We start from the raw sequence: 13,466 nt of genomic DNA on the forward strand, positions 1-13,466 counted from the left end.
TCTTGCCCATTCGGTCTCTTAGATAGTTTATCTCATTGTCAAATTTTAGGTTTTTGTAATCCAGATGCCCAGATATTTGTATACATTGACCCATTGTAGGACAATACCTTGTATTTGCAGTTGTGTCACCGGCTCATTGTGTTCAATCCTCATGGCTTTCGATTTTGGGATTTATATCTTGAGCCCGAGACTCATACATTCTTCACTGATGAGGTCTAGTGCTCTTTGGACTTTGCTGATCTGGTTTCTGCCTTTTACTCTCAGTGCTAAGTCATCAGCATAGCATAGCAGTTTGGTACCCTCATAAAAGGGGATCCGACACAAGTTTTCCATGAGGATGTTGAAGAGAGTTGGACTAAGAACTCCTCTTTGTGGTGTGCCATTTTACAGTCTTTGGTGATCTGAGACTAGTCCTTGACAGGTAACTCTTGCTGTTCTGTTTTGGAGACAGTCGGCAATCCAAGCCAGTAGGTATCCCTTGACGCCTTTCCGGGCCGGAGTGGTTACAATAGCCTGTGCATTTGCCAGCTCAAATGCTTTTTCTAGATCAAGGAATACTACGATTGCCTTATTTTGACCAATCGATCCCAGGAGAGTGGCCAAACTGTGTGCAGTGCTGACACTTTTGGTGAATCCAAAGATATTGTGGTGAAGTGGTCCAGTTTTCCAGAGGAATCGTGTAAGGACCATCCTTTCGGCGGTTTTGCCGATGCATGCTGTGAGTGATATTGGTTTGAAATTCTGGGGCTCATTGAGTTTGGGAATGGGAACACTGTTTGCCCTTTTCCAAGCTGACGGAATTTACCTGAATAGACCATGAAGCGTTGATTAACCGTTAGGAAACAAGTTCACCAGCAAGTCCCATTGCTGAAACCAATGAACAGGTATATACCATCACTGCAGCGAAGCAAGTTTTGCCGTTTCCTGGCCTTTCTGTTTACTATAAAATACGGTAATGACGACGTGCAGAAGGCACTCACCAACGAGTAACCCGCGAAAGAGCGCCTCACTGATGTACACCCACTGCCAGGTTCGCCTTCACCAGCAGTATGTAGCCAATAATGAGTTCTGGGAAAAGGATCGTCTTCACAGACAAAAGCGTCCACCTTCAGCAACCATGGCCGTTCACGTGGAGTATAATAATACAAAAGAAAGCGTGATAACTCTTCATCTTATTGAAGATATAAACGATTTAACACCTAATACCAAAAACTTATCCTCACTACCCAGTCATCCACACTCTTCTGGGGAGAAAGTGAAGCAAACAAGATCTGTTTTCCCCATCTGCTTCACAATTCTTCTTCTCTCATCCTCCTGCTCCCACAAAGCCGGTGAAACAAAGCCTGTTTCATTCCATCTTTCCTAGACATTAGGAACCTTGAGTACAGAGGTTAAAGCATCTTAATTGCACTCCTCGAAGACGCAGAGTAAGGGCTAAAACAAAGCAGACATTACAAATTACTCAGACCATCCAACCGGGAGAGCGAACTCAAATAATGGTTTTAAATTAGACAAATTTAGACTTAAGGCGAAATAAGTAAACATTGGCTTGAAAGAGTAGGAAGAGTGGAAACAAGTTATCAAACATCATCATTAACTCGAATACGCTGGATAACTTCAAACATAGGTTGGATGGATATATGAGCAATAGGGTTGGGTGTAAATGGGACTGCCCAGTATGGGCCAATAGGCCCGCTGCAGTTTCCTCCATTCTTATGTTCTTATCTCCCTTGCCCCCTTACCTCCGACTTCTGAGCCTTCTTCACACCTATCGTCACTTATCCTGCATTAGTATCCAAAATCCAAATTTATTACAGGGTTCAATATTTGAAGAACTCATTGTTATCCCTATCTACTATCCAAGACTTTCTACTATTCAGATATGATCGCTGCTATGTTTATGAAGAGGCCGGAGCGGTCAGGGTCACTAAAAATAATTGGGGCTTTATGACTCTGCATGGGGTATTTGACGTGATGTAGATCGACATCGCGTCACTGCACAGAAATATGCCATATTTTTTTTTTTTTCAAAATCGTTGCCCAGTCCAATGACCTGGATAGTCCTGCAGTGGTTTGCCACTCAGGACAACTTACAGATGCTAGACTGGCGGAGCAGGGGCTGTAACAGAGCTGCTGGTAATAGGTGTAGGAGTTATTCGTTTCAGCTTCTCGTTCACATTATTCTTATTTAGATAAATGCCCTTTTCCATACATTCTGAGTATTTTAATTGCACCTTATACTACTAGTCTGCTAAACTCTATATTCTGTGATTGGCTCACCCTGACGTGAGTCAGCCTTTGCGATACAGTTACCAGACAATGAATTATCAAACAAATATTATTTTACTTTATATGATCGTGACTGTTGCTTGAAATCCTGGGTATCACTTGTATTTGTATTCTCTCCATAACTGCCTCATCAAAATGAGAGGAAACAACATTATTCTACCCTGTAAATTGTCTCCAGTGATTTCACTACCAGCAACCCAGAGTAGGAGTTGGGTGGTGGAGGCAGGGCAAGTGGAGTCGAGGGTTCCTACTCGTGCACGACATAGAAACTTTATTACTTTTAAGGTCTTTAAGCAACAGCTATGTTTCTTTGCATCATAAATAGCTCATTTAATAAAAATAATAATAATGATATTGTCAATATTTGCTACCCATTTAACCTGACTGGCACAATTAAACTGTGGTTTGCTGATTCTATACCGGACTGCTGCTAACTGAACTACGTTGGTTTATATCAAGTTTGTATTATAATAAATATGTGGCGCCCACTTCCGAATCGTTTTGATTGATAATTGATTAATCCCTTCAGTACGAAGCCTTCTCGTCTACAATCAAACATATCCATAATTTCGCTGAAATGGAACACCTTATTTAGAACATGAATTCACCCACTCTCTTCCTATTGTAACTAGAGTATTTTCATCTGGCAAGCTCTAGACTAGACGTTTACACCAAGCTGACGAAAATGTAATCTATCCCAACTGATATACTCTTTCCCTCTTCACCACCTAGTATTTCGTCTCACCCCACAAAAAGACACCAACCCTGAAACCCTCCCCAACTCTCCCTCCTGCTCACCATTAAATGAATTAGTTTCACACTTCAGGTCTCGAGAGTCTGCACCTGAGAATTTAGAACGCTAAGGTAAAGTCTGGAGGCCAACTATACTTTACCCAACGAATCACCAACAATGAACGTTTTATTACCTTTTGTTAGCCTTGTCCCCATTGTAACCTAATTGCCCATTTCTCCTCCAAAGGACTAAACAGGTTTGTACCTTTTGCTATTTTATTGGCCTTCTGCACCACGAGCCTTGTTGTCCCTCTCTTCACTACACTCCACTGGCCTGTGTTTTCGCCATTCACAGACTCTCCCAGTCTCACATCTTACTCCTTCATCCTCCCAATCACTTCCTCAACAACATGATATTCACTAGTCAGTGTCTAGAAAGTCTTCTGGTTGAAGCTAGTTTGGTTAGGGAATTGAATTTTATAAACCTTGGTGATGGTCAGCACAATACTGATATGTTACACAAATTTATTTGTCAGCGGCCCAAGGTTATAAATGCTTTGAAAGCATTGGAGTTAGAGTAGGATAGATGATTAGTGGGTCCCATATTTTTGACATGACTTAAATAGTCGTCGCCCTTTCTCTTAATAAACTGCAGGGGTGGTCTGAAAAATGGCAAATGAAATTCAACACCAGCAAGTGCAGCGTACTTAATATTGGAAGAACAAATACTTATAATGTATACAGCCTTAACAACATAAAGCTAGAGAAGTCGACTTGTGAAAGAGACCTAGGGGTACTTGTAAGCCCGGACCTACGGCCTAAAACAGTGTGTTAATGTTCGAAATAAGGCAAACAGAGTATTGGGTTTTATATCTAGAAGTGTAAAAAGAGTGCAGAGGTCTTATTGCAACTATATCTTGCGCTAGTCAGGCCGCATCTCGATTATGCAGTTCAGTTCTGGTGCCCTATTATAGAATGGATATAAATTCACTAGAGTCGGTGCAGCGAAGAATGACAAAATGATTCCGGGACTTAGAAACCTTCCATATCAGGATAGGTTAAAGAAACTTAACTTGCATTCCCTAGAAAGACGAAGAGTGCGGAGATATGATAGAAAGTATTTAAGTGGGTGAAAGGAATCAATAAAGGGATATAAATAAAGTTCTTATAATATCCGAGCAGGATAGGACTTGGAGCAACGGAATTAAGTTGGATAAGTTTAGGTTTAGGAAGATAGGAAGAAACTGGTTCACAAATAGGGTGGTGGACGAGTGGAACAAAAGCTTAGCAATTTTTGTATTAAGTGCTGGAACTCTGGAAAGAGTTTCAAAAGGAGGCTAGATAGATTCATGGATGATGAGAGTGGTAGATAACTCTCGACAGGAGCTCCTATTGCAGACTCCACTTATCTATATGTTCTTATGTTCTTAAGCCTTTGCGTGTGTGGTGGTGTTGGTGGTGCAGATTAGTGGATGTCATGATTATGACCTGACCTCATGTTTAGTAAGGTCACCCTGATCTGTGTATTTAAACCTCTCTTGTCCATGTAATTCAGTTGCTCTGAAGATGTCTTGAATAAAGACAAGCTAAGGTGTTCCATTGTTTCCTTTCCTGTGATTTTATCACGTTTTCATTATAGATCTACATGAAATATATACACACACACATATATATGTATATATATATATATATATATATATATATATATATATATATATATATATATATATATATATATATATATATATATATATATATATATATATATATATATATATATATATATATATATATATATATATATATATATATATATATATATATATATATATATATATATATATATATATATATATATATATATATATATATATATATATATATATATATATATATATATATATATATATTGAAACAATAAAAAAAAATACGGGAAAGAAACACTTTATCTCTTATTCAAGAACATGAATAAGACAAAGCTAGGTGCTCCGTTGTTTCCCTTTTCCGTGTGATTTATCATATATATATATATATATATATATATATATATATATATATATATATATATATATATATATATATATATACATATATATATATATATATATATATATATATATATATATATATATATATATATATATATATGTGATATTCAGAAATTTCAGTGTAATTTCAAACGCCGCGCCATTGTCGATACTGAGCTTTCAAGGTCGTCGGAGGGAGAGAGGCCTCCCTGCACATAGCGAGAGGTTGTGGAACTAGGCCTAAGTGATATGGTAGGTTTGATATCATGTTGTCTAGCCCTCAGGATGGATGGATGGAAACTCTAAGGTGGTGGTTTTCTTATATAATATAAGTTATATGGAAGACAGTCTGGTGCTGGAGATGCCGTGTTGAGGAGCTGCTCAGGAGACACGTTCTGTAGTAGCGTGTGCTGAAGGAGGTAGATGTGCAGGAGCTTCGTTAGAAGATGTTGCCTGTTGCTGGCCTCCAGGTTGAATGAGAGCTGGACAGCGAGGAGCTTGCTTGGAGGAGGTGTTGCGTGTTCAGGAATGTAGAGTAGAATGAATCTTAATGGAGAAGAGACAGAGCTTATATACACAGCAGCAGGAAGTAAACCCGTGGGCCGCCTGTTTGGTTGCTAGGATACTGTCGCATTGGAATGGGGCTACGCACTTGTAGGGGAGACGTCCACTACAATATTAAATGTAATTTGCCGAATTAATAATGATGCGATTTATGAAGTTAAGGGACTATTATTGAATTTGAAATTATTATAGATCGCTTATGAGTCTGAATAATGTTACGGGTGTCCCAAGGAGTTATTAGTTTGGCGGAAAATATGTCACATGAGCTAGCTAACGCCTTCAGAGGACAGGAGGCGGGCTCTCTCTCAGAAACGCAGCATTCAGATCAAACAAGGACGTCCCTGCGTCCGTCACAGAAATAGTCACGTGGCCTAGTCACCTGTGTTGCGCTATTGCAGCATAACAAGTAAGTCTCATTCGATCTCAGACAGGGTTTAGATAGGGCAGTGATAAAGATAACAAGAGCTAACAGTGAGTTCATTTCAGGGTTTCCGCCAGAACCCACTTGACCGAATGACTGACTGCGAGCGAAGATTGACTGCCGTTTAGAGACTGCCGTTGATGATTGAGGATTGGCGAGTGTCGCCGTTGGAACGATCAGTGTAGGCTTATCACTGGTTAGGGTAGCAAAGGATCGCTTGAGTGGACAGTGCTCCCGGCAACTAAAACGACACGGGACCAGCATCAGCATTGGGTGATCAGTTCTTACCGCAGTGCCCTCGGTCAGCTAAGTATTACCTACTGGCCATGGTCACCTGCGGGCGTTCTCTCTTCCCGCCCATGGACGCACTGAGTACACTGAGGCTATCTGAGTAAATTAATGGTCACACACTGAGACCAGGAGTCTAGGGATACCTAGAGAAACATTTTATCTCCTTATTACGGGTGTATGTTGAGTTGGGTGGAGCATGGTTCACGGGTATTAGTGGACCCAGTAACATCGCAATAATAGTGACAATATTGTTGTGTGTAGTTAGTACCATTTTTCAGTTACTGATATTATCTTGACGTGTGTAGTAATAGTTCATGATTTCGATATTGTTTTTTAATGTTTGTGTCACTAAGTGGAACCAGAGTGAAACTGTGATTTAATTCCTTTAATGCATTTAATTTTTTCTTTATAATTCTGATCTCAGGTATAACCTTTGTTCCCCAGAGTAGTGTTGTTAGGGTTTGGAATTGTGCATCTGTTGGGGTGATATAATTTTTGTTGAAGCCTTAAGGCCTGTTTCTTCATGTGTGCAAGCAATATTTCTTAATACTTTTAAATTTATTGTTGCCTGAGTTTCTAATACATTCCGATCTCAGATATAACTTTTATTCCCCAGAGTAGTGTTTTAAGTTCAGGTTAAGAGGTGCGCATATTGGTGTACCATTATTGATTGTGTTTGTAGTGTTGGAGGGAATATACGTGTAAATTTTACAGTGTGTCTCATTCATCCCAGTCACAGACGCTATCCTTCCACGGGTCACAGACTATTCAATTTGTTTAGTAGATTTAAGTGTTCTTGTGCTGGTTCGGGATTTTTCTCAAAGGGGCGCTTCCACTGCAATTACCATCTAATAATCTTTAATAAACTCCAAGTCAAGTGAGAAATTAAAAGTCCAGTAAATTCCGAAAGGTTACATATATATATATATATATATATATATATATATATATATATATATATATATATATATATATATATATATATATATATATATATATATATATATATATATATATATATATATATATATATAATCATTTACAAAGAGACAATTGTATGCTTGATTTTCTTGTAAAATAACTCGGTTTTTTTTTAATAATTACTTTATTATTAACTTAAAGTAATCATGTAAATTCTATACAATATATTCTGCCATGCATAAAATTTAGCATAAGGGTTAATTCACTTACCTGACTGTACTATGTTAACATCAAATTCCAGTGACAGACTCACATATACAGTACTAACCTGCCTGTTCAACTACATAGATAGTATAGTCAATCTGTTGACGCTGAAGTATTGGATGTGTATGATTCAGGAACACAGCCAGGTTTGTCTCTCTGTTTCTGTATGGGATGATGATGGCAACCTTGTGTCGAGCTCGGCACTCAGCTGGTGTGTAGTGACCTCCTAACTCAAGTTCTGGGTGGTTGTGTTCCTGTTCTTGAAGGGTTGGTGATGTGCGCTGCACCTTAAGAGGACCCCCTGTAGATACAGGACATGATTTGAGAAAGTTACTTAAATAATATACATAAAAAGTATTATGGAATAAGACAATGGTGTTTTCTTGCTATTGTACTCTTGATGGCTTGAAGTCCACCAAGATGTTTATTGCCAAGTATCTTTAACTGTTCTCCTACCCCACTCATATCAAAGGGTCCATAACCATAAGATGATAGAGGGATCATAGTCTGATTATTGTTATCTTTAACATAGGAGTGATCCTGTGCCTTTTTGTTTTATTTTAGACATTACAAGAACCTCTTAATCACCACTTAACTGGAAAACTTCATAACAAATGAGACAGATATTCACAACACTCTCTTATTCCGTGTCACATCATGCCTTTACCCACCCATCTTCATGAAGAACAAATAAACATTATTTTCACTCATGAGTCGCCAAAAGACAAAAGGATATTGCAAGCTTTGGGTCAAGTGCTCCTCTTTAACAATGGCTATAGTAAACCTTTTCATTGTATGATGAACCCTAAACCATAATATAATTCGAAATAAAACCATATCCGTACTTGCCAACAAACACAGGTGTGAATTGTGGTAATCAATCAAGGCGTCATTCTCATGTCTGAACCTGGCGACCAATGCCTTCTACACCAAACATTTACGAGATGTTTTTACTAATCCTTTCAGCTTTTGTAGATCTACGGGATCCAGCTTTTAATTTCATTCATCCATTCCAGTCTACAGTATACCTTCCATTGTCCCTTTTGTCCTCAGTTTTGTCACTTAATATCTCTATCTAATCATTTGGCTGATATACCTGAATTATTATTTATTAATATATTTCTAGTATTCCTTTTGTTGCTCTAACTGGTCTATCTCAGAACTTCTTCATTAATTTTGTGTCCGTATAAATAATCTTTAGCATTCTTCTGTATCACCATTTTTAAGACCTCAAATGTAAGTGTTCCAGCTTCTGATCAGTACATAAGTAGTGAACATATATTGCATTGAGGAGGCCTTTTGATTCATCGGAAATTAATGTCCCTTTTAACAGATCTATAATACTAAACACTATTATTTGCTTCCCTGTTCTGTTTTCAATTTCTTCTTCACATCAATTATCACAGCTCGTGTTACTAACTAAATACAAATACCGTATACAAAATTTTCCACCTATATATGTTCCATTTTGAAACCATAAACACACTTTCAGGAATACATCTACAGTAATTTGGAAACGACTATTACTTTACTTTATCCCCTTCGCCACTGATCAGCCTGTTAGCTGCTTGGGCGGTCGGCCATATAAGAACAAAAGAACATAAGAAAATAAGGAGTCGCAATAGGCCGGTTGGCCTGTGCATGGCAGCTCCTGTCGAGAGTTACTACCACTCTCTATCATCCATGAATCTATCTAGCCTCCATTTGAAACTTTCCAGAATTCCAGCAATTACTACAGAGTTGCTAAGCTTGTTCCACTCGTCCACCACCCTATTTGTGAACCAGTTCCTTCCTATCTTCCTCCTAAACCTAAACTTATCCAACTTAATTCCGTTGCACCAAGTCCTATCCTGCTCGGATATTTTAAGAACTTTATCTATATCCCCTTTATTGATTCCTTTCACCCACTTAAATACTTCTATCATATCTCCCCGCACTCTTCGTCTTTCTAGGGAATGCAAGTTGAGTTTCTTTAACCTATCCTGATATGGAAGGTTTCTAAGTCCCGGAATCATTTTCGTCATTCTTTGCTGCACCAACTCTAGTGAATTGATATCCATTCTATAATAAAGGCACCAGAACTGAACCGCATAATCGAGGTGCGGCCTGACTAGCGCAAGATATGGTTGCAATAAGACCTCTGCACTCTTATTACTTACACTTCTAGATATAAAACCCAATATTCTGTTTGCCTTATTTTGAACATTAACGCACTGTTTTCTAGGTCTCTTTCACAAGTCGACTTCTCTAGGTTGATGTTGTTAAGGCTGTATACATTGTCAGTATTTGTTCTTCCAATATTAAGTACGCTGCACTTGCTGGTGTTGAATTTCATTTGCCATTTTTCAGACCACCCCTGCAGTTTATTTAGATCCTCCTGTATTGCATTTGCATCCTGCCCTGAATTAATCTGCCGCCCTATTTTGGTGTCATCCGCAAACTTGCTTATGTCACTGCTGATCCTAGTATCTAGATCGTTTATGTAGATTATGAGCAAGAGTGGGCCTAGTACTGACCCCTGGGGACCCCACTGGTTACACGGCCCCACTCAGATTTAACTCCATTTACGCTGACACTCTGCGTTCTAGCGGTGAGCCATGATTTTATCCAATTTAAAACTTTCCCCTCGATACCATGAGCCTTAATTTTTCTCAGAAGCCTCTGATGCGGTACTCTGTCAAATGCTTTGCTAAAGTCTAAGTAAATAACATCGTAATTTTCGTCATTAACTACAACCCCGAAGACTTTCCTAAAAAACGTCAGCAGATTTGTGAGACAAGATTTTCCCTTTGTAAACCCATGTTGAGAGTCGTAGATTAATTTGCTTTTCTCTAGATGCACTGGCTCAAGTGTTGGTCAAGTCTGGTCTTAAATGAGCTCACACTCTGTGCTGTTACAACACTCTCTGGCTAATTATTCTAAGAGTTCATAACTCTCATTCCCAAAAAGCTTGCCTTGACAATTTTCAGAATTTGTGGTTTCCTTAACCTGAGGCTCTGACCCCTAATGGGGTGGGCATCAGCGAGTTCCAGGTATAAACACTCGAGTCAGATATGCTTATAGTCATCTATGAAGTCACCCCTTGCCCATTTATAGTATGAGCTAGGCAACTGGAGGCATTCTAATCTCCCTGGGTACCCGAGATATTGGAGTGTAGGCACCAGTCTGGTGGCCCTCTTGTGGTTACTTTCAAGCAACTGACAGACTCTAGCATTACGGGGAAACACCTCACTTAAATAGAGTGTTCTGAGGGACAGACCATCTAGGTATCTGAACAACCTTCTTGAAAGACCGACTAGTTTAGTTGCCCTTTTTTTTAATGGGGGTTACCCCTTCCGGGCACAGGTCACTGACCTACATCGGGGCCTGGTGGGGGGGGGGCGGGAAATCGAAATTTTAATAATAATAATAATAATAATAATAATAATAATAATAATAATAATAATAATAATAATAATAATAATAATAATAATAATAATAATAATAATAATAATAATAATAATAATAATAATAATGATAATAGTAATAATAATAATAATAATAATAATAATAATAATAATAATAATAATAATAATAATTATAATAATAATAATAATAATAATTACAAATATGAAAAAAAAGATTAAGATTGAGAAACTTTATATATGTGTTGTCAAAGTAAGAGAAACAATTCAGACCCTGCAATTGTGCGTAAAGTGAGGCAGAATGTCAGGTCACCAAATGTAAATTTTACAAAGTAATATTCTACTATTATGATGGCCCAATGGATATTGGTGCAACAATTCAATATATCAGATACAGCACTCTTCACTAGTAGTTTTAGGAACCAGGAAAACACAAGAATTTTTTGAAAATCCACATAAATATAATATGACTTACAGAGTTTAGGTGGTGTAACAGGACAAAGAACTTCACATTGCATATTAGAAAACCAACTAGTTTCATTTGCTAAAGTCTGTATATCCATATGATGTATAATTGATTGTTCGGCAACAGTGTCTGTAGTGGAAGATTCTTCTTTATGGCCCACTGAAGGAAGCGTGGATATGTTTACGCCAGCACTCATTCTTGCGGTTCTGGAGATAAAGGTGGTGGGCTGCTGGTAAAGAGTCTCATTTACATTGCGTGACATCTTTGGCGTGGAGAAAACTTCGAGACTTAACCAGTTTGACTGAAAATAAGACATACAGTATAAGGAAATGAGATATACTGTACTACTGGAAATGTTCAGATATTATCAGGGAAGTAGGTAGGTAGGTAATCTTTCATTTCCTCTGGGAGATGTGACCCTGCATTGCCAGCTTATTTCCACTCTGTGGCTTGCCATTAAGAAGTAAATTCAGCTATACAACTTTGTTTCACATGCCTGATGGCAATCAGGTCACCAGAAATGTGCCCATCACCTGGCCTCTGCTGCATTTTCTGGGCTGGTGCCCTGTGTGGTGGTGAATGGGTGGGGGGGGGTTCTCATTCTGGTTTTACCCAGCAGCTATCATCAGGTAATTGAGGCTGAACCACACAAGCATGGAAAATGGCCGTAAAACATTTATAAAATGTATTAGAAATGAAATACAAATTTATAGTTCCTGGCAAAATATATTACTATAAATAATCATTGGTGCACTTACTCACAGCCACAACAGAAGTAACACTCATCCATGATACGACAACTGGTCAAATAAATCTAAATACAACAGAAAATGTTAATTATCTATTTAAAATACTTAATAGCTAGAATTCATAACCATGCCATTTATAATAACACAAGTAACATTATTTATGGACAGGTAATCCCCAGTTTATGAAGACCCAGTATACACAAATACAAAATTAAGAAAAAGTCCCATGTTTCGATTTATGTATGAAAAATCCGTTTTTTTTCTTCACATTATTGTACTGTGGTGCTGACACAGGCATCTCAGGGCTTCCCACGTCGGACCTGGTCAGTCTATAAATAAATTTAAACTTAAAACAACATGCAGTATTGTAAACTAAACTAAAAATACAATACATGTAGTGGTAATACAGGCAGTGCCAAGACACTGGCTCAAGATATTTTAATTGTGGTAATGCTGATTTGTTTAGTTGGATAAGTTCAGCATTTCTTCTTCAGATGAAACCACATAAAATTAAATTCAGTGAAAGTAAAGCATCTCAAAATATATGTGTTCAGTGAAGTAGACTTACTGTAATTAAGTCAAAACGAAATTAAAACCATACTTATGTCTTAGCAAGGCCTTGCATCCTCACACTGCATCACAGTTAGAGGCTTGTACCGTAGTGTATGTGGCCAGTTGTCAAATTTCTCTTTGTTAGGCTCACATACTTACGTACATGTAGGATATCTTGTATTAAGGATGGGGGTGAGAAGGGAAACTGACAATGGCGTTTTATATATATATATATATATATATATATATATATATATATATATATATATATATATATATATATATATATATATATATATATATGTGCTTTCAGGGGTGAGTACAGACTGTACTCACCCCTGAAGATGTGAATTACACGAAAGTGCTTGGGAACTTCGTGTTTTCTTCTTTCCTTGTGGTTATCAGCATATACCTAGATCACTAGCACCTACAGTGATTTACTTGTATATATATATATATATATATATATATATATATATATATATATATATACAATCAACACCTCAACCTGCCAGGATTCGAACCCACGGCCCACGAGCCCATGACTGTGACCGGGGAACGCTAACCGCTGGACCACCAGAATACTAAAAGCAGTCCTAGACTTTGTTATATTTCACACAAAGCCTGTTCAACGAGCTTAAGGAGCCGTGAACCTCTAATGGGGACTACCCATATCACATAGGTGGTCAGAGTAACGTTTTAACAAATCCGGCTTCGAAACACGAGGATCGATATATATTTCATAAGCCCAATAAAGCACGCGGACTTCTACATACAATCAACACC

The 13,466-nt window shown here is 37.9% G+C and overlaps 1 protein-coding gene across 1 annotated transcript in view; it reads right to left on the reverse strand.

Annotated features, from left to right (window-relative positions):
* Positions 1–1,369: 1,369 nt before the first annotated feature.
* The window catches only part of LOC121876384 (beta-1,4-galactosyltransferase 5-like), a 62,183-nt gene continuing 50,086 nt past the window's right edge, over positions 1,370–13,466 (reverse strand). The window contains exons 3-5 of the mRNA XM_042381457.1: positions 11,389–11,680; positions 7,574–7,810; positions 1,370–1,434 (exon numbers count right to left, since the gene is read on the reverse strand). Coding sequence (XP_042237391.1) covers positions 1,370–1,434; positions 7,574–7,810; positions 11,389–11,680 — 594 coding nt within the window. The remainder of the gene's footprint in view (positions 1,435–7,573; positions 7,811–11,388; positions 11,681–13,466) is intronic.

This window comes from Homarus americanus, unplaced genomic scaffold (genome assembly GCF_018991925.1).
Source record: "Homarus americanus isolate GMGI-L3 unplaced genomic scaffold, GMGI_Hamer_2.0 scaffold34921, whole genome shotgun sequence".
In the NCBI taxonomy this organism is placed as follows: Eukaryota; Metazoa; Arthropoda; class Malacostraca; order Decapoda; family Nephropidae; genus Homarus; species Homarus americanus.